At 49.6% G+C, this 21,755-nt stretch overlaps 1 protein-coding gene across 4 annotated transcripts in view; it reads left to right on the top strand.

Moving 5' to 3' along the window:
* Nucleotides 1–6,646: 6,646 nt before the first annotated feature.
* The window catches only part of MED10 (mediator complex subunit 10), a 296,180-nt gene continuing 281,071 nt past the window's right edge, over nt 6,647–21,755 (top strand). For 3 of the 4 annotated variants that reach the window (XM_067030778.1, XM_067030777.1, XM_067030776.1), the window contains exons 1-2: nt 6,660–6,863; nt 8,023–8,106. In XM_067030778.1, coding sequence (XP_066886879.1) covers nt 6,742–6,863; nt 8,023–8,106 — 206 coding nt within the window. In that variant the 5' untranslated portion in view covers nt 6,660–6,741. Of the gene's footprint in view, nt 6,864–8,022; nt 8,107–11,989; nt 12,093–14,174; nt 14,847–21,755 lie in introns of those variants that run through there. The other variant, XM_059060210.2, reaches the window with a different exon arrangement.

Here is a 21,755-nt window from a genome sequence, read left to right as displayed (position 1 = left end):
GCTTCTCAATTCTGTATTTAGGGAAGCTTTTCTGGTTTACATTTGACTATGTATGGTGCAATTTATAGTAGCCTCCTCTTAGGGTCATGAAGAATAAATGAAATACTCTTTATAAAATGCTCAGTAAAACGCTCAGTAAAACGCTAGCTATTGATCATGACTATTATCATCATCATATCATCATCATCATCATCAAAGCGACAGAGTTGCAAACCTTCCCTTCTGCTAGAACTGCTAATGCGCGGAAAATCCACAAAGTAAGAAGCAGAAACCAGCTGCTTTGCCCTCTTGGTAGGATAGGTGCATTTTTAAAAGACTAAGCTGAATCTGGTTCTCAGAATAAATGAAAATGAATGGCAAAAAATGTCCCCAATGGCATCACTAAGGGCTGTGAGTGCTGATCGAGCAACAATAACGGGAATGAATAAAAAGAAAGAAAGAAAGAAAGAAAGAAAGGGAAAAAAAAGGCCTCCAGATTCCAAGGTCACAAAGCATTAGAAGCCTGGAAATTTCCCAGGGGCAGATCACCTTGACCTCAGAGGGAAACCAAAGCGAGTAAGCAGAGCCCTGCAGGCTTTCTGCATGCAGCGTCCTACCGGGTACACCTTCTGACTTGCTGGGATTTTCCAGCCGAATTCCGTTTACATTTGGAGCCTTGGGTGTTTAAGTCTTCAAACATGTCTTACAAACAAATAAACAATATTGACCATGCTCAGTAAAGGGAAAGCAGCCACAACGGAGCTGTTTCAGGAGGAAAAGGGAGAACCTGCATGAAGGTCTCAGTGGGTTTGAATAGCTTTTGGTTTCATCAGAGAACAATGGTCGATGGAACAATAAGTGAGGACGACTGGGAGATGAGTGATTTAGAGAGACTTTCAAACTCTGGTGCACTCAGTGGATCTCAGTGGCCCTACCCGGGATGGTTTCAAACGTCAGACTTGAAAACCTCCCATTTCCGTTCTCACTTGAGCCCATGCAAACAGGAGGAGAGAGGAAAGAGAATATTTATGGGAACAAGAATTGGAGCGGATGAATAATCACAAATCACAAAAATGTAGGGTGTGATATAATTATACTCATTATGACCTGGCCTGAATTAAATGTCCTGCAGTCACAGTACAGAGAGCAGGGGTTGGCGTTCCTGAACAGAAGAGGTACGTGTTACGGCTTGAATTGTGTCTCCTCCAAAACGATACGCTGGAATCCTAACTCCTAGTACCTAAGAATGTGACTGTATTTGGAAATAAAGTCATTGCAGATGCAAGCAAGTTAAAATGAAGTCATGAGGGTGGGCCCCAATCCGATATGACTGATGCCCTTATAAAAAGAGTAAATTTGGACAGAGACACGCACACAGGGAGGACACCATGTGAACATGAAGGCAGAGAGCAGGGTGGTGCATTTACAAGCCAAGGAACACCAAGGATTGCCAGCAAACCACCAGAAGCCAGGACAGAGGCATGGAACAGATTCTCCCGCCCAGCCTCAGAAGGAACCAGCCCAGCTGACACCTTGGTCTCAGACTTTCGGCCTCCAGGACCGGGAGACAATACATTTCTATTGTGTAAGCCCCCCAGTCTGTGATACCGTGTTGCAGCAGCCCTAGGGAACTGATACAACAGGCAACATGATCCCAGAGCCAGGGTGGCTGTTATGAGGCAGGGCAAAAGCAGCAGTGCAGTACATCTCCATGGGACCTTTTCTATGGCCACAGCGGCTCTTAGGAACTGGCCCTATCATGGGCTACAGACACAAGTACAGGACGCAGCAGAAACAACTCGCTGAGTGCTGGAAAAAAACCAGGGGAGGGTAGCACAGATGGGGCCATAAGTCAAAACTGCAGAAGCACCCATTTCTCCTAATTATTTGGGAAGCAAGTTGCTGCCAGGGTCTACCCGACAGAAAAGGATGGCTTCCTGGGGAGTTACATCCTTGGTGGAAAAATAGGCATTTGGTTTCTTTCTACCACTTTCTTTTGTGGTTTTCTTTTCTTTCTTTTTTTTTTTTTTTCCTGTGACCTTCGAATAATCAAAAACTGTTTTTTGAGTTAGTTTGAATACAATTGGGACTCTGGGGGCTGTGTAGGTTTGGATTGCTCTCCTCAGAATTCCTAAAATATAGCTGGAAGCTAAGGTATAAGATATGAGCAGGAGGGACAGAGAGGTTCAAGTCAAAAGAGGCAGACACTGGTGAGGACATGAGTAACAGCCCGGTGCCGTTCCCATCACCGATTCTACACCGGCCGGTGCTCCAGTGAAGTACTGGGATGATAGGGAAGATTCTGGCATGTTCTTGACTTTAATGAGACTGTTTCCAAAGTTCTATCATTTAGTCAAATGCCCTCTATAAGTTTATAGTATGTATCCTTTATTAGGATCAGGAAGTTTCTATTCGTTTTCTCAGAAGTTCCTTTGTTAGGAAAAAAAAAAAACAAAACCCACAGATCAAGTTGAATTTTATCAAGTGTCTATTTAAAACATCTCTCTGAGATATATCTCTGCTTTAATTCTTAATGGACTTAGATACATGAAAGATTTGACGAAATTCACCATTCTTGCAGTCCTAGGAGAAGCCCAATAGATCATTATTATTATTTTCTTCAGTGTGATGTTTGACAGGTTGTGTTTTTCAAAAATGGCTTCAAAAGGCCTCACCCGTTCTTTCCCCTATTCTTCCAACAAAGTGACTTCTTACTTCTTCCATTGACAGGTCAGGGTTAGGTTCCCTCCCTGGGAATCCATCTGTGCCCTGGCTATGGTGCAGGTGATGCTATGGGACTTTGGAGGCAAGGTTCTAGAAGGCTGTGCAGCTTCTACCTGTTTCTCTTGAGCTACGTGCTCCTGGAACCCAGCCGCCACAAGGCAAGGGTGCTCCCAAAGTCCGCAGAGACTCAAGCAGAGGGGGACCCTGTTCTCTAGCTTACAGTCCAGCTGGGCTCCCAGCCGACATCCACCACCAATGTGATGGCCGTGTGAGTGGGCCGTCTTGAAAGTAGATCCACGCGCCTCGGCCAAGCCACCCAGCCAACGTGACATGGGGCAGGAGCAAGCGACAAATGCCACGCACAGCCCACATTGCAGATTTGTGAGCAAAATGGAGGAGAGTCGTTGTTTCAAGCCACTAAGTTTCCAAGAGGTTTGTTTATGTAGCAATTGATAGCTGATACGGGATAATTGATTCAATTTGCTAATATTTTATAATAGTCGTGATTTTTACATCTACTTTCAGAAGGAAGATTGGCCTATATTTTCTTCCTTTTTTGGGGGGCTGTCCTTGTCTGCATGTCCCATCAAAGTTATATAATCCTTTAAAAATGAGCTGGGATGTTGTTTCTTCGTTTTCTAGTCTCTGAAAATGTCTGCTTAAAATTGAAATTCTTTTTTCTTTAATGTTTCATTAAAAAAGAACAAACTAGTGTTAAAAGCAGTCACAGCTTGATGTCTTTTGTTTCTTTGAAAGAGATTTTTGTGTGCTGGCCAGTTTATTGAAAGGTTAGGACCTATTCTGATCTCCTATTATTTTTTAGATTAACTTTTGGGAGTTTCCTAGAAAATTGTCCACATCCTTCAAGCTTTCAAAATATGAATACAAGTTTCACTGTAATTGAATGATGTCCCCTCATTCATTCATAATATTGTTTATTCTCTCTCTGCCTTCCTGATGGACTTGCTGAAGTATTTATCTTTACTCGTCTTTTCAACAGTCAGCTTTTCTTTACTGTTCATCTTTCTAGCTTCTAACGAAAGCAGAAAAAAAAAACGAATGAAAGAGTTTTCATTTTCATCAGTATCTCTCTTTACCTTTTTCACTCCTTTCTATACATTTTTTGTGCCTGTGATTTCTCTCTTGCTCCTTTTCATGATGAACTCTTTGGGTTGAAAACCCTAGCTTATTATTTCCAGGTTATTTTTCCTCAATGTATCACCTTAGAAGCAAAGCAGAAGTTTGATAAGGAGGGCTTATCATTCAGTTCCAAATATGTTACAAACTCCCCTTTAACTAGTATGGCCATGTTATGTATCAACCAAATTGAGACACCTTTGATAGTGAGTGACAGGAAATGCTACTAATAATTACATTGGGATGATGGACATCGGGTCTTGCCCATACAAATTCAGACGTATGTATATCCATGAATTATTTCAAAGAGTGTGTTTTGGTTTTTCAGGTCTCTCTGCGTGTGTGTGTGTGTAAAAAGCAAATAACTTCGTTGATTTCTACTGTAATTATACCACTGAAGTCAGAAAATCCAGTCCATGGTCAAATTTTTATAAATATTCCATATGTGCTTGAAAATAATCTGTTCTTCAGGGTTCAGTGTTTCTCAAAGATCACATACATTAATCAACTCTTGCATATTCTTCATTTATTTTGTGCTCTACTTGACATCATTTTCTGAAAGAGGTGGTTCAAATCTCCTGTTATGATTATGGAGTTTGAATTTTTCCTCATAATTTGCCAACTTTTGTGCTAGATATTATAAGACAATGTTGTCAGTTGCTTATAGGTAAATATTAGTATAGCCTCTTGGTGGACTCTTTCCTTTATCATTAAAAAAGTCTTTTAACATTTTTATTAATTTTTAATTTCATATGTTTAACGATTTTTTTGATTACCTGTCATATCTTTTTCTATCCTATTCCTTTATCTAAACCTTTCTGTATGTTTGTTTTAGGTGTGCTTTGGAAAAGCCACATAGCTGGATTAAGACAGCAGCAACAACAATAAAAGAAAACAAAATATAATAAAACACTTCCAATCTGAGAGAATCTGCCTTTTAAACAAGTAGTGAAGTCTGTTTACATTCACTGTGATCACCAACATATTTTTCTTTAATTCTTTTATCTTATTGTGTGCTTTTTATTTTTTATGCTTGTTCTTTGCTTCACCGATTCTCTGTTTTTCTTGCCTTCTATTTAATTGATTGCATTGTCCTTATTCCCTTTCGCCTTTACTAGTTTGGAAATTATATTGTTCTACTAAAGAAATAAACTTAAATTTTAAAAATCAATACTAAACGAAGCCTAAGTCCCCTCAATATCTATCCCCTGTTTTTCTTATGAAATTGAAAAGGTCTAACTTCATATCCAGCCCTCTCCCCAATCATCATTTTTTTCCTTTTGTCTAGTATTTTATAGCCACCTCGTTTTAAAATTCCCCTGAAGTTAACTGCCGTTAAGTTGGGAGGGAGATGTTTTATCTAACATGTGTATTCAGAGCAGCACAGAGGCTTTCCCCGTCGCTTCAGCCCACCACATCAATTGGAGTTCCTGATTCAGTAAGTCTGACAAATCACGTACCTTCTCTGCGTTCCCATTTCTGGCTGCAGTTGGGAGAGGCTTTGGAGATCATCAAGAAAAGGGGCTTCCTCATTTTGCCTAAGACTCCAGGAACTGAAAAGGATGAATGGTGGATACTATGATATTCAGTAGAAAAGGAAATCACTGTGGCTTGAGGGATCCAGGCAGGCTACTGCAGGAGCAAATGTCAGTTACTCCTAGAAGAATGGGCATAAACATTTCTTAAGCACAAGAGTGCTCAAAATGGAATTTTAGTAAAATCAATGAACAGCAGTTTACAAAGAGCTCTGTGAAGTAGGGGAGGTTATTCTTCGCAGATAGGGAAACCCCATAGGACACCGTTTTATTAGAGTCGGCACGAGGGGCCGAGGACCTGACATAGGAAGGTGGCTGGAATTAGGGAAGGAAGAGCTGAGGGGAGATGGTCAGAAGGAGGAGTTAGAGTTGGTGGGTGCTAATTACATACCAGAAGAAAGAAGTCGGGGTGCCAGAGCCGACCTCAAGGATTCCAACTGAGGGGCAAAGAGACTGTCCTTATCGGGTCCTTCATGCAAACTTTAGGGTTTTCAGGTATGTGGGTATTTGTGAAGACGTTGCCTTATATGGCGCATGGAGGGCGCCATATAACTGGCAGCAGTTAGCAGTAGAAGCCTCGGTTGTGACACTAGACCTAAGGTCACCGTGTGCTGTTGTCCTTGCTGCTAATTCACCCCTTTGGGCATGGCAAGTCACTACTGGAAAAGTGATGGGTCTGAAGCCCAGCTTGGGCTGCTTTTCAGGGTCAGGGCAAAGGCTGAGAGGCTCCAAAAGGGAGAGGCCAGCCTCCGAAGGAGCAGGTAGGAAGCCTGCTGGACCCTGCACGGTGGCTCGCTGGTGTGGAATAAGAAGCTGACCAAGCCCTTTGCCCGCAAGCGGTTGTACCTGCCCGTAAAGAAGCGTTGGAAGGGAAGGTCTCCGAGATCTTAAAGATGGCTCATGTCGGGGGGCAGGATATCAGTTGTCTTTTCCCCTTTCTTCATTATATTTTTTTCTTTATTGTTGCAATTATTTACTATAAGTACCTGTAATTTGAATCCTCGGGGGAAAAAAAGTCATTTTCATCAGGGGTCAAGCTACTCTTTCCAAGTACCGCCAGCTGTGCTTCAGCCTTACCGGCGTTGCCTCCTCTCACTAACCCCGCTCACCTGGGCCGCTTTAGGGTTGTTGGGGCAGGCGGAGCTAACTTCCGTCTCGCCCCACGCTCAAACCCCGCCCCGATCCAGGCCCCGCCCCAGACACCGCCTCAGGGTCCACACCACGCCCCGGAGGCCGGCGTAGCCCCGCCCCACCATCCAGGCTCCGCCCACCGGCCCCCACAGGAAGCGGAAGTGGTGGTGGGCCCCGGCGGAAGTCAGAGGCGCCGGGGCAGGAGCGCGCCCGCGGCGGTGCGGACGGCCGGGCGATGGCCGAAAAGTTCGACCACCTGGAGGAGCACCTGGAGAAGTTCGTGGAGAACATCCGGCAGCTCGGCATCATCGTCAGCGACTTCCAGCCCAGCAGCCAGGCCGGGCTCAACCAGAAACTGTGAGTGGCGGCCGAGTCCGCCGGCGTGTCCCTGGCGTCAGCGGGGTGGTGTCTGTCTGCCTGGGAGCCGGAATGGGGAGCCTGGAGCAGGCCGAGAGCCGCCGCCGCTCCCCACCCTGCTCGGGGCCGGGCCCTCCCGGGCCAGGCCGTGCGCAGGCGGGCTGGCGTCTACCGCCTGTTGCAGGCCCGCCTCCTTCCCGCTTTGCCGCGCTGGGGCCTTGTCTTGGGGCCGCGTTTGGACACGTTATCAGTCTCCGTTTCTGGGGCTGTCAGGGGGAGGCGTGCTTCTGAATATGAGTCTTGCCCCACGCACGTAGGACTCCCTCCCCTTCGGCGGGGGGTTCCTCCCCTGCCCCCCGAGGGGGGAGGCGGGCTTCACGCGGCAGTGCTGTGAAGTGGGCCCCGGGAAGGTGAGGGCTCGGAAACCGCCTGATACCTAGGCCCGAAGGGAGGAATCGGATGATGGTGGGCGGTGGTGGGGTGCGACGGGCCACAGAACGTTTGTGAAGTGTTTTGGGGGGCAGCAGCCTTGTGCTGGCCGCGGTGTCCGGCCCTAAGGGTGAACAAAAGGCAGATACAGATCGGGTGCTCCGGAGAAGGGCTCACAGCTGTGCGAAGGGCTCACAGCTGTGCGGAGGGCGCAAGCACCAACCTGTTTGCAGGCCCGCCTTGCGTACGCGCTGCTGCGGGACTAGCCGGCTGATCTAGGAACGCTCCCACGGGGAGCTGAAGTTAGACTAGGCAGCTGTGGCTTGCTTTCCCCCAGGCTTTGAGGATGGATGCTTGCACTGGAGTCGCCCACCCCGGGCGTTGTCTGACACCGCACACAAAATCCCTGCCACCTCAGGGTGAATGTTTTTGAGAGAAGGCTCGTATTTTTCATCAGATTCTCAAAGGCTCCTGCCCTTATTCCTGTTGGTTCCTGCCCCCCACTATTGGCAATTCTTGTGTAAAAAGAAAATCAGGAGATAGGTGAGCATATGATGTAACGCCAAAGCTTTCCTAGGACTTCTGTAGCTAACCAAAGAGCTGAGAGCCACATGTAATCTGTGCTTGTGCGAGGAACACGCGTGTGGATCCCTGGTCGACCACGTGTGGGTGGTGCTCAGTGCCGTCGTCCCAATTAACCTAACGTCCCATTTTTTGCTTTTTCCCTCAGGAATTTTATTGTTACTGGCTTACAGGATATCGATAAGTGCAGACAGCAACTTCATGATATTACTGTCCCTTTAGAAGTTTTTGAGTAAGTAGCGTTCTTGATATTCTAATTATTGTTTAGTTTTGCTGTAATCATTTCCTCAACTACCAGTATTTAAATGTCTGCTATGTGGCAGGCGTGGTCTGGGTGCTTCATATATGCTAGGGAAGAAAACAGACAAAAATCCCCGCCATCATGGAGCTTATGTTCTAATGGGATTAAACCATTAAAAGAAAAAAAATCTCAGGGACTTCCCTGGTGGCGCAGTGGTTGAGAATCCGCCTGCCAAGGCAGGGGACACGGGTTTGCGCCCTGGTCTGGGAAGATCCCACATGCTGCGAAGCAACCTAAGCCCGTGTGCCACAACTACTGAGCCTGTGCTCTAGAGCCCGTGAGCCACAACTACTGAGCCCACATGCCACAACTGCTGAGCCCACGGGCCTAGAGCCCATGCTCCTCAACAAGAGAAGCCACTGCAGTGAGAACCCCAAGCACCGCAAGAAAGAGTAACCCCTGCTCGCCGCAACTAGAGAAAGCCCGCGAGCAGCGACGAAGACCCAACACAGCCAAAAATAGATTAAAAAAATTTAAAAAAACCTCAGTATTGTATTGTTTAAAAAGAGTTACATGTGAATAAAGGCTTTTTAAATATGTGAAGAACATCTTAGGCTCTTAGAATCTTGCTTATATAAAAGGACAACCACATGAATTCCTTTTTTTTTCCTTGGGAAGGAAAAAGTCTTATGCAGCTATATTATAAATAAAAAAAACATTAAAGCCAGAAACAACCCGAGAAGTACAAATTTGGTCTGGTATCCCCCAGACTGCCCTGGCAGGGCTGGTTCTAGGAGATGACAATATCTACTCTGTTGAAAAAAAGAAGTTCTTAGGCCAGGTATGTTTGGTAAGGCTTTTCACCGTTTTCTGCGAGAGAGTTACCTGCGCCTGGCACAGTCCTGGCCTAGAGAACACCTCTAGGAAGTAAGCTCTTTAGGTTTTATCCATCCAGGTTTTATCACACTGTTTCACAGGTGAAAGAACCAGTAAGTAACTGTAGTGGCTGTTGAGCTAGTCAGTGTCAGAGCTGAGACTAAAATTCTGGACTTTTTCTTTTTTTTTTTTTAAATTTTATTGAAGTATAGTTGATTTACAACGTTGTGTTAATTTCTGCTGTACGGCAAAGTGATTCAGCTATACATATACATATCGTTTTCCATATTCTTTTCCATTATGGTTTATCACAGGATATTGAATATAGTTCCCTGTGCTACACAGTAGGACCTGGTTGATCCATCCTGTATTAGCGTCTGCTAACCCCGAACTCTCACTCCATCCCTCTCCTACCCCCCTTCCCCTTGGCAACCACAAATGTGTTCTCTGTTTCTGTCTCATAAATATGTTCATTTGTGTCACGTTTTAGATTCCACGCATAAGCGATAGCTTGTGATATTTGTCTTTCTGACCTCACGTAGAATGACGATCTGTAGGTCCATCCATGTTGCTGTAAATGGCATTATTTCATTCTGTTTCATGGCTGAGTAGTATTCCACTGTGTATATATACACACCACATCTTCCTTATCCATTCATCTGTGGATGGACACTTAGGTTGCTTCCGTGTCTTGGCTATTGTAAATAGTGTTGCTATGAACATAGGGGTGTGTGTATCTTTTTGATTTATAGTTTTGTGTTTTGTCTGTGTATATGCCCAGGAGTGGGATTGCTGGATCATATGACAGCTCTGTTTTTAGTTTCAAATCCTGGACTTGTGTTGACCAGGGCCAATTCTCTGGGCCAAGCACCCTCCCTCCCGGAGCTGGCTTGAGTATTCTGGGGCTTTTTGCAGTAAAACTGCAAATGTAAATCACTAGAGGTCCTTGAGCAGTCAAAGGAAAAGTCACCTTTTTACATCCTCAAAGGTCAGAGATGAAAGTCCCAGTTACAGCACAGCTCAGCAGCTGGCCACCAAGTCAGGACACATAGGCTGCAGTTTTCCCAGTCTCAGCTCTGTCCTCACCTGCTGGCCAAGGTGTCACGTGTTCCCAGGTGGGAGCGAAGGTCTGTGTCTGTCTTGTGCGTGTGTTGCAGCTCTAGACTCCTGCTCGTGAAGTGTGGCGAGGTGGAGGCTGCTTCCCCTTCCTTAGGCGTCCTCGTTAGAGCCATTCTGGGCATGAGTGTGTGGGATGAGTATACTGACAGATGCCAAGGAACTACTCCTGGCTTCTGAAGTGGAGCAGATGAGGAAGACGGATGCGGAAGACTGCTGAAGAGGCGGGGGCAGCGAGGCCTCGGCCGGCACAGCCAGAGCCGATGGGCGCAGGGGCAGTGGGGGCCCACGTGGGGACTTGGGGTGGGGCGGCCTCCCAGCGGCCAGCACGCAGCAGGCCTGAACTGTCGCTCGGTCTGTGCCGACGGAGAAGGGTCTCCAGGCCCGTTCTGAGGCGCGCCGACTGCGTCTGGAGCAGAGACGCCAGCGTAAACCTTGGCCCTTCTGCCCAGAGCCTGGGCTTGGGGAGTTGCAGAGGTGGGAGTCGACCCTCGAGTCTTCAAGGAGAGCCCCATCCAAACGGCACCACTGTCGAAAGGGGTGGTTGGTTTAGCACGTTTGGGCTGCTGGCGTTTTTCTTCCCTCATAAGTGGATGGATTGTGCTTGGGGTTTAACCAGAATGTTGCTTTTTTCATTCCATCGTTTCAAATACATCACAATAAAATGGGATTTCTAGAACTTTTGATTTATTAGTATTTCTCTATCTGTCATAATTAAAAGCCAGTTTTTATACCATTAACAGCAACCTAACGGTGTCTTTAATCTGAAGTGACAATTGTTTTTAACTGAAGCATAAAAATACATAAATCAGACTTAGTGTAGTGGTGGTGGGTTTTGTTTCTTTGTAAAGAGTAATTCAGTTTAGCTGGATGATGCGAGGGTCTTCAAGGTGCAGAAGCAGGCAGGTGGCGTTCCGCAAGCGAAACGTGGATTTTCATCTAGGCGGTCACTTAATGAAATCTTCGGGATGATGAAGACATTTCGGGGACACGTGTTGAAAATTTCATGCAACAGTTTTATACTGCTAAGAAATAACTGGAGAGAATCTGTCTCTTAATTTCTTTTTTTTTTTTTTCTTTTTTTTTTTGTGGCACGTGGGCCTCTCTCACTGTTGTGGCCTCTCGTGTTGCGGAGCACAGGCTCCGGATGCGCAGGCTCAGCGGCCACGGCTCGTGGGCCCAGCCGCTCCGTGGCACGTGGGATCCTCCCGGACCGGGGCTCGAACCCGCGTCCCCTGCATCAGCAGGCGGACTCGCAACCACTGCGCCACCAGGGAAGCCCCGTCTCTGTTAAATTTAAGTGACTTAGGTGTCTTTAGGAAAGTAGTGTCTCATCCCCCCTCTGCCCAGTTGTTAAACTCATCTCAGGACAGGCAAAGCCAGCTCTCCTGCTCGCTGCTCTCCCCTCACGGGTCCTGCAGCCCCGAGGCTCCTCTCCAGAGGCCGGCTGGGCCTGGTGCGGTGGCCTCTCGCTGGGCTCCTGTGTTGCTCAGGCCTGAAGCTCTGGCCCACGCTCAGTTCTCTCTTGTCAAGAGCTGCCTGACCTTACAGGTTGTTGTGAGGATAAAAAGGTGTGGTGGCCATGAAACCTTTCGAAAAACACAAGTGCTAAAAATGTGAACTGGTTTGGCTGTGAGGCTTGCTTGGTTTATAAGTGATCGTTACTTGCTTTCCTGAGTCATTCATGTTATTAGAAGTAATATAAGTGCAAGTCATCTATACGTTTATAAACGAAGGAATCCTAGTTCACCTGGTTCCTGGACACAGCTTCTCAACAGGGCCGCGTGAGGTTACAGATCGCTACCTTTGTTTTTTCCCCATAAGGAAACTGTGAGAGGAGGTATCAGCCACGAATGTTAATTCAGATGTTTCATGTTTCCAGATACATAGATCAAGGTCGAAACCCCCAACTCTATACCAAAGAGTGCCTGGAGAGGGCTCTGGCTAAAAATGAACAAGTTAAAGGCAAGATTGACACAATGAAGGTAAGGTTCTTGTAGACAGAAGGTGATGTCAGAACGTCAGGAGTGCTCACAAAGCACATGTGGCTGATAGACTTTGTGAGACGTCAGCTACTGGACAACACTGCACAGTTGAGATTTCTGAAATGCCTAATAGGTAATAAATATGAGCAGGCCATGTGGTAGCATCGTAAGTGCGGCGACGTGGCCAGCCTCCCTTTCACGGACGCCTGGGTTGATTTTTGTGGTGTTCGTTGTCACTGGCTAACTGTGCTTGTTTCCGTTCCTGAGATGTTAGTGCCTCCAGGTCGCCCTTCGGTGCTTTCTGAGTCCGTCTGTTCGGCCTTTTTCTGTGACTGTGGGTCTTCGGTTTAGAGGATTGCCGTATCCTCCTTGACTTCTTTCTCTGGTGGTCGTCTCCAGCTTCCGACTCCGGACCCCTTTGTGCCGTATACCCTATTCTCCACAGAGACCCTACTCTTTGTGTTTCTTGGTTTCGATGGGATCGAGAAAACTGCATCTTGAACGTGGTACCTTGACTCTCCTGTGGCGGGGGGGCGGGGTTTGTGGTTTTCCTTTAGGTGGGCGGTGCCGCCGCTTCCTGTTGGCCTCAGACAGCGAGTCCTCCTGCCTCTCCACCCCGGTTCTTCATTCCGGCCGGCGGCGCCGGCCTCGTTTGCGTTTCTGGAATTCACCAGCCCGTCTCCTCTGCTGGCCCCCCTGCGTGTCCTCTGCGCACTGCCTGTCCTCCCTGGTCAGCGTGTCCCCCCCTCCTAGAGGCCTTGCGGACCAGCCTTGGCTGGTAAGGATCGGCCCTTCTGTCTGTCCTGCGTCCTCTGCTGCAGCCTAAGCTCCAGGGTGCGAGGGCCACGGCTGTTGTGTTGACCTGCTCGGTGTCTTCTGTGCGCGGGGACGGCCACGCGGAGGGCACGCTGGTGAGGCGAGGGGCCGGCAGAGAGGGGTGACGGGGCTGCCGTGACAGGCCCGTCCCACGCTACCTGGACCGCAGGGGTCTGTGCTGATCTGAGGTGGCCCGCCCTGGAGGTGGCCTTGCTGTGGGGGTTCGTGTGGTGCCCCCGGCCTCATTTCTGCTTTGCCAGCTTGGGACTGAGTTGCTCTTGAACTGAGCATCACCTCTGGGGCACGATAGCGCTTTGGTCGAGAGCCAGCCGGGGTCCTTTTTATCGTCCGGCTCAGGGGACGACAGGCAGAAAGAACAGGGCCGCGGCCGCAGGGTGACGTGCTCCCGGCTGCCTGCGCTCCTGCTCGCCTCCCTGCCTCTGCGCCTGGAGGTGGCCTGTCGGTGGTGACACTAGCGACCGTGCTGTTTGTGCAGTTTGCACCCGTTTCTGTTGCCTCTTGGTGTCCTTTCCTCTCGTGAGATTGTGAGCGTCTCACGGCGCAGTTTGTGTGCCTGGTGGGTCGAGTGATTAAACTTGCATGAGTTCTGTGTTAAGTGGTTTCTGTAGGGTTGGCATGTAGCCTCCTTTGAGGATGTGATCCTGACCTATGTGAGGACCGTCTCTGTTTGTATCCACGGTGCTGCTTTTCTGTACAGCTTATAAGAAAGGGTTTTGAGATGCTGGCAGATATTTAGCTGCTTTTAAGATTAGATTAAAACAATCGTTATGCTGACACGAAGGCTCAAGGAACGTGGTAGTTGGAGAAGACGGGTTTCTAGGTGCTCTGAAAGCTTTGATCGAGAGCTGTTTGCACACAATGGGTTTGATGTGGTTTGAATTAATAATTGCTTGATTATTACGGGAGGACTCCTGGCTCTGTGCAAAAATCATTTCCACCTCAGTGGCTGGTGCCGCGCGAGAGGGCTCCTTGTCGTTCAAGGCAGGAGGGAAGACGTTGTCTTTGAATGAACGTTCCTCCTTCAGGTGGTTCTCCGTGTACCTGATGGACCTGCAGCCTAGTTGCAAGCAGCTACCTGCTGCGGTTTGGCAGGTGTGGCGTCCAGGGAGATGAGCAGAGCAGACAGTGCAGGGAGAGCACAGCTTCTCTTTTGAGTTCTGAGGCTCTGGTGGGGCGTCGTCTTTAACTCGGGTGATGATGGGTCACAAGCAAAAACATCTTTACCTTGTATATTTTTCTTCTTAGAAATTTAAAAGCCTGTTGATTCAAGAGCTTTCTAAAGTATTTCCTGAGGACATGGCTAAGTACCGAAGCATCCGAGGGGAAGACCATCCTCCTTCCTAACTTCCTCCTCCGTCTGTCTGAAGATCCTCCTAATCCTGCACCAGTGGCCGTGACCTTCAGGCAGCCTGTGACTGAGCAGCACCGATGCCGTTTCCTGGGCCCATCCTCCCGCCACCTTGTCCTTGTCGTTGGCCCCTGGGGACGGCAGGGACTGGAGGGCGTGCGGGGCGGTGCCGCCAGCTGCCCCCCTCCCTGACGTGCTCTCTCTGGTCCTCTAGCTCTCAGAGGACGGGCGGTCACACAACTTTAGTGCGATGTGTGTGATTCTCCACGGCCAGAGTAGTCTTGGAAATACTGAACGTGATGATGGGTGAAGTAACAGTTCTAGAAAATTCTGCCTAATGGTCTTCTTCTGATGTGCTCTTTCTGTTCTGTTCTTTTCTTTCTTTCTTTTATGGTGTCAAAGAAAGCTAAACAAAAAAAACCAGAAGGAAAACGGGGTTTAATATAAGTACTTTAAATTCGTTTTGTATTTTATATTTGTAAGTATAGTGCACAAAGAATGTGTTCAATGGAACTGTGCTTCCATAGATTTCAGTTAGTCTAATATAATAAAGTCTTTAAGTACTTACAAGACTTGTTCCATGTAATTATTTCTGTAACATTTTCACACTATAGTATCTTGTATCTCGTAAACAATTGTCACTTCCCTAAAGTGTGAGGGATATTGGTGAAGTTTGCTCTGCAGGCATTTAGGCAGGAAAAGCCAAAGTGAAACGCAGGATTCTGGTTTCCCCACGGCCTCTTTCACAGAGGACATTGCGGACGTATTGACACGGCTCAGGAACGTGCCCCCCAGCCCGTCCCGGGGCCCCGTGTGTCTGCCTGGGGGGGCTGCCGGAGGGCGGGGACAGCTGCGCCTTTGGAGTCTGCAGGGCCGGGTGGGCCTTGGGAGGCTGCATGGCTGGTGAACTCGGGCAATGCTGTCGCCGCACCTGTGGGCTGACTTTGAGCCGCAGGCCCCAGTGCGGTGTTTCTCAAGGGTCGCCGCAGACCACGGCCTCGGAATGGCCTGGACTCGTTTATCGGAAAGGTGGCTCCAATTCAGACCTGTTGGGTAGAGGCTTTGGGCTGGGGCCCGGGAACCCGTGTTGTTGATTTCCTGACTCCAGTGATTCTGGACCCCTTAGAGCCCAGAACCACAGTTAGGGACTTCAGTCTCATCGGTGTGTGACAGTGGGCACGGAGCGGGCTCCACCGACTGGCCTGTGGCCGGTGAAGTGAGGGTCAGAGCCCAGCTCGCGGCGTTCTCCGCTGACCCCTCCCCTGGGATGGGGGCTCGTGTGGGCCGTTGCTCCCCAAGGGGGTCTTATATTTGCTAGGAGGTGGGGGCCAGGCCCATAGGAAGTTGCTACCTTGTTGTCAGTAGTTCCCTTGCCTCCAAAACATCACCAGAAAAGGATTCCCATCCCGGGCACTGTTTGCTCTAGATGAGGGCTGCCCCGGCCAGTAGATCCTGGACCCAGAGGCTCCTCTCCCGCGTTGGCTTTGCTGCTTCTGAACGCCCTGTTAGCAGCTGCGTGTGGGGGGTAGGGGGCCGGCCTCAGAGCCCTTCCCAACCCCTGTGCGCACAGGATGATTCCGTCGGTCCTCCCCCCAGTTCCCGGAGCTGCAAGAACTGTTGCCGTGTGACCGAGCCGGAAGTCGCGGCTGATGTGCAGGGAGCGGCTTGTTACATGCAGCCCGCCCGTCCAGAGCGTGTTCTGACCCACTCCATTCAGTTGGCTCAGCAGAAGACGTTGTTTGCAGTTCCAGCAGTGACCCGTTTACTCCAGACCATCCCTTGTCCTCTGTCTGAAAACGCCGGGCGTGACCCAGACGTGGGCCTTCTCCTCCCCAGCCTTCTCGGAGGGTGTATTTCCAGCCCCTCTGCCTGGGTGCCCGGTGGGTCCACAGGTGTCTGTAATTCCCCCCTGGATTCTGAAACTCGCAGGATGTAGCTGGCAAAGGGCAGCTGTTGTGCACATCCGGGGCCTGAGAATCAGGCAGTTTTCAGCTATTTCTCAGCCTCGAGAAGAACGGCTGCCGTCGGTGAGTGGAGGTGCTGATCAAGCAGCCAGTGACGATACAAAGCCCCCCAGCCTGGGGGCCTGCTGAGCCAGGCCCAGCAGGGGCAGGGGTCGCGGAGCCAGTCACTCTGGAATGCCCCTCCATCTTTGCAGTACAAGTCTGGGTGTGTTGGGGGGAAGCCTCGGGACTTGTCAACAGCTCTTCAGCGCATCTGACATTGCCTCTGCAGTGGAGCCCCCAAAAGAGGCCGGGACGCCGCGGTACGTTCCCCGAAGTTCACGGGTTGGTCTCCGTTTCGCACCGGACCTGGCATTAGTATTCGTTGCAAGTGCCAACCACTTTCAAGTCCTCTTCAGGTGACTGAGCAGTCCCCGCTCAGGAGGGACATCGCGTGACTCACGTGAGAGGCCTGCAGGAGGCCTCCTTGCAGACTCACGGTGAAGGTGGCGCGTGGAGCCTAAGTGCCCACGGCCTTTAGATTTCGCTGGAAGGTGCGAGACCGCACCCCAGACTCAGGCCGCGCGCACGTGGCCTCACTGCCCCTTCCCTCGGCCCTTTGTCCCCGCCTCTCAAGAGCCTCATTTCGGTTAAAGCAATGATTGTTGGAGTCACCCTGGTGCAATAGCGACCATTTTGATGGGCTGCTTCTCTTTACATCAGCCCTGCTCATCCATGACGCCCAGTTAGTTGCAAATTCCCCCTTCGATTCTGAAGTCACCCCCGCCTGCACTTCCCCAAAACTCTGATCGACCAACCAACCAACCTGAAAGCCCAGTGATTTTCATCGCACGGCTATGTCACTGGCACCGAGAGGTGGGTCCTGGGGCCTGAGCTTTCAAAGTCACTGTTCTCGTTACCTGTGCTGCCCCTGCGGTTAAGAAAGTGAGAAAGCGGATATTAAGCCCTGCCTTTATGCAGAATTAGGGTGCCCTTCATCTTTTTGGGTATACAGTCATGTGCTCATTGCGGAAAACTCCGAAAAATATAGCGGAGAGAGGCACACAAATTGCTGTCCTTATTGTTAATACTGTGCCTTTTATCCATCTAGATGTTTTTCTACAAACACACACACACATAACAAATGAATAGCTAGATGTGGAATTATTCCTGTACACGAGTTAGCAACATGCTTTTTTTTTTTCCAAAGAGTGTACCACGAACATCTAGGCCAGTCAGTGAACTTCCTACATAATAATTTTTAACACTTAGTGTTCCATTAATGTGTAATGTTGTCACTTATGTACCAGATGATGCGGGTTAAGCGCGCTACGCACGTCGACTCAGTCGCCACAGGAGGTCTGTGGGGTAGTTTACAGATGAGAAGGGTGAGGCACAGAGAGGTTGGGTGGCCTGCTCGGGGCACCCAGCTCACGAGGGTGGAGCGGGGCTTACACCTGACTTCCGGAAGTCTGAAATCAAGGTGTAGGCAGGGCCACGCTCTCTCCAAGGGCTCCAGGGGGGGATCCTTCCTGCCTCTTCCGGCTTCTGGAGGCTCCAGCTGTGCCTGCGCTGATGGCAGCTTCACCCTGCTCTCTGCCTCAGTCTTCACGTAGCTGTCTTCTCTGTGTCTCTTGTAATGACATTTATCATTGGACTTCAGGCCACCTGGAAAATCCAGGATGGTCTCGTCTCATGATTCTTAACTCCATCTGCAAGGACTCTTTTTCCAAATAACGTCGAATTTGCAGAGTCTGAGAAACAGATCTTTGCAGTCCCCGGTTTTGCACCCACTACTCTGCCCTATTAGGCCGGTCTGGCCGTCGAGGCCCTGGCCGTGCTGACTCGGGGGCTGCCGTGTCCGTTCTCCCTGATCTGCCCAGAGCCCAGCTGCCACCCCCGGTAAGCGTCTGGTTCTCTCTTCCCAGTGGAGGCCGGTCATGGATTGAGAGTCGAAGATCCAGGGCTGGCGAAAACACTAAAATCATCTGCGTCCACGTGGAGACAAGCGACATTTGTCTTCCTCCTCGTCATAAGATCCTTTTCTGCTTTTTGAAAGGAAAAAGTTAAATTTTATAAAAAAGGAAAAGGTAGTCACAGGCCTTTTGGCTCGGTGACAAGGAAGAAATCTTGTGGGTGACAGTGGAAGTGACCAACCCGAGAAAGCAGGACGCCTTGCAGACGGCCTTGACACACACACGCACACACAGCTGGGAGTGCCTCGGGCGCACGGCAGACACGTGTGGGAGCTGCAGGGCTGAGGGGCCCGGGGGAGAGGTTCTTGAAGGGCGTCCACGGTCTCTGTGGCTGCGTCAGCACTGGAAGGTGCTCACATAGTGCCCCAAGAGAGGAAGGGTGACAGGTGACCCCCGAAGGGACCAAATCTGCACTTCCTCATCCGACAGGGGGCTTCTCACACCGCGGTTGGCGGCTCCTGAGCTGTGAGTACGGGTTCTCCTTATAGCTCGTCACACATAAGCTCTGGCTAATCATCCACAGGAACAGTGATTAAAAAAATCAGCCATTTAAAAAGAATTGTCTTTTTGGGTAAGTGTGCTGTGAACACCAAGAAAGTCCAGGCACGCGTCCGTTTAATTTTGAAACAAGTCGGTCTTCTGCAGGAGGAGGCCGCTTGGGGTTCAAGGGCCGCCTCTAGCTGCAGTGTTTGTTTCACACGAGACCCCGTGCTTCATGGCTGTGCGTACACCTGCCGATCGGGTCCTTCCCAAGGCGTGGCTGAGGGGAACGCTCTGCTCTGTGAGCTGTTCAGGTCATCGCAACACGGGGAGAAGGTGGCTGGCTGCCAGCCAGAAAGAGAGTTCGCACCAGAGCGAGCTGCACTCAGGCACCCTGATCTTGGCCGTCCTGCCTCCAGAGCTGTGAGGAATAAAGTCTGGTTGAAGCCGCGCCTTCTGCAGTGCCTGGGCACGGCTGCCGGGAACAGGCGAAGACGTGGTTCCCCTGCACACTGCTCAGGGCTTTTCAGGCACTCAGTCAATCAGTTGTGCTCGGTCAGTAAAGGGTCACTCACTTTTATTATTTATCTCTTAGTTTTGCTGAGTCTGACTGCTCGTCTTGGCTCCCAGAGCACATGTCAAACTTTTTTGCCACCAAACACTCGGCCTAAGTAGGATGCTTAGCGCTGCTTGGGGTGGGAGGCTGGTGATGATGAGAAGCTTGGTGATATTACGACATCTCCCTGCTTAGACAGGCTTCAAGCCGCCCGTGCCCGTGTCATTTGTTACTCTCTTTTATTTTTATTTATTTTAATTTTTAATTTATTATTATTTTTTTTAATCTTTTGCGGTACACGGGCCTCTCACAGTTCTGGCCTCTCCCGTTGCGGAGCACAGGCTCCGGACGCGCAGGCGCGGCGGCCACGGCTCACGGGCCCAGCCGCTCCGCGGCACGTGGGATCCTCCCGGACCGGGGCACGAACCCGCGTCCCCTGCATCGGCGGGCGGACTCTCAACCACTGCGCCACCAGGGAAGCCCCTGTTACTCTCTTTTAAACTGTTCCTACCAAGACACAAAATCCAAGACAAGAGGGAGACAGACTGGACTGGCCTGGAAGTGGGCGCAGACCGCGGGGCTCACAAGAGCCGTCTTCCTGTCCTTTTTCGTGGTGGAGACATTAGGATAATGAGGCGGAAGTGGGGACGGTCTTTCTCGGCAGCTGAGCAAGCACAAGCTGAGGAGACAAGGGGTGCGCCGGTGGAATATTTATTCCTGGCCTTATTTATAGCATCGTCTGGTTCAGAATCAGAAATCGGCAAAGCCGCAGATGGGTGGGTCTGCCTCTGCTCACGGCTGGGGCTCTGAGGGTGCTCGGGCTTCCTGCACGTGCCTCTCTGTTTTCTCTAGCGTCCTGCCCTCGTTCTGCTCTGGACTTTATCAGTTTGCTGTCTGCTCCTGTGATCGGCTCCTTGGGCTTCTGTGACCGAGTTACATTCTGCAAGACCTTTGCTGCCCAACAATGAAGGGACTCGTGTGCGAGACAAGCAAGACTGTTAGAATCTCTTCCAGGGGAACTTTTCCACTTTTTCATTTTTGTTGTGGAATGGTAGTCTCAACTGGGCTGGGATTTTTCACAGTGATCCATCAGAAGCGCTGATTTTTTTCCCACTATCTTTGACATGTCAAAGGCTTTTAGGGATGAGACGAAATCTTGTATAACATGATAATATCAGCACTACTTTAAAATTTAAAAACAATTTTACATACCTATCTCACTTGATAATTTAAATATACATCAAAATGAATCATGCATAAGTATCTGTGTAATTTTATTACATTCATCTTATTATAACTTTATTTTATTACAGTCTTTATTGGCCTTTATCTACTGTTTCATGTAGGTTGGCTGCAAATTAGGGAAGTTTCAAATAACAGTGAGTTAAAAATGATAGGTGTTATTTTTTTCTCCTGTGACAAGCAATTCGAAGTTTTCTGCCCAGAATAGCTGTAGCTGTTCACAAGCATCAACCAGGACCCACACTGATCTGCCTCTTTCCTCTGCCATTTTAAGCACATGGCTTTGTCTTCACATCACAAGATGGCTGCTGAAACTCCGGGTATCATGCCTGCATTCCAGGCAGAGTAAACATAGAAGAGGAAGGGCAAAGTGTGATGGAGAAAAGGATTTCTCCTGTGGAGGGTTTGCCATTTTATTCTAGAAGGGCTGTATCCCTCAGGGACTTCTGCCCACACCTCACTGGCTGGAATAGTGTCTCATGGCTGTCCCTAACAGCAAAGGTGGCAGGTGATCTGCGTCTTAGCTTACACAGCCTTTGGATCCCAGACACAGTGCTGTGAGTGTTTTTAAGTTCAGTTCATTTGGCGAGCATGTGGGGACTTTCACATTAAGAGCCCAAAGGTGTAAGGGATGAAGGAGCATTACATCTCACTGTCTAAACAGAGTTTGGAAAAAGAAGCATCAGGACTCGAACTTCCACGGGGTCACTCTGGGCACTTGGGAGATCATATCGATGATAAATTTTCAAGAGCAGAGTTGGAGTCCATGGCCCATCTCTCCTTGCATCCCGGAGTTGCAGGTGAGCGGCCTGGCACATGCCTTGCCCCAGGCCCATGCCACGGCCTGCCCCTGCTGGTTTCGCCTTTGCCCTGCCTGTGTAGTGCCAAATCAGGGGTCCAGATGCTGCTGCAGCCAAGATGCGTGAGATGGCTAGAAAGGCAGGAAGGCTGTCCACCCTGGTCCTCTGATTCCTGGGGTGATTCCTGACTCTGGAGCTGCAAGAACCTGTGAAGCACAGTGGTTCTCAAATGCTTCCTGCAGCGTGTGGGTAGCTGGGTGAGGGGATCCAGAGGACTGGGGAGCCAAGAGCACATCGGTCCTTGTCTTCCTGTGCTGGTTGCAATACCAGCATCCACCTCTTTAGAGCATCACGGCCAGTTTATTCTCAGCTTTTCTTTTCCGCTTCATCTGCGACCATCTCTCCCTCCTTTCCAAGCCCTCCTGCCTTTTTCCTTCTCGAGGCTGCGGGAGTGATGGATGCACAGACAGTTCCAGAGTCC

The sequence above is a fragment of the Kogia breviceps genome, chromosome 4 (genome assembly GCF_026419965.1).
Source record: "Kogia breviceps isolate mKogBre1 chromosome 4, mKogBre1 haplotype 1, whole genome shotgun sequence".
Lineage (NCBI taxonomy): Eukaryota > Metazoa > Chordata > Mammalia > Artiodactyla > Physeteridae > Kogia > Kogia breviceps.
Note: the sequence above shows the minus strand (reverse complement) of the source record. Positions and strands in the feature narration are given on the sequence as shown.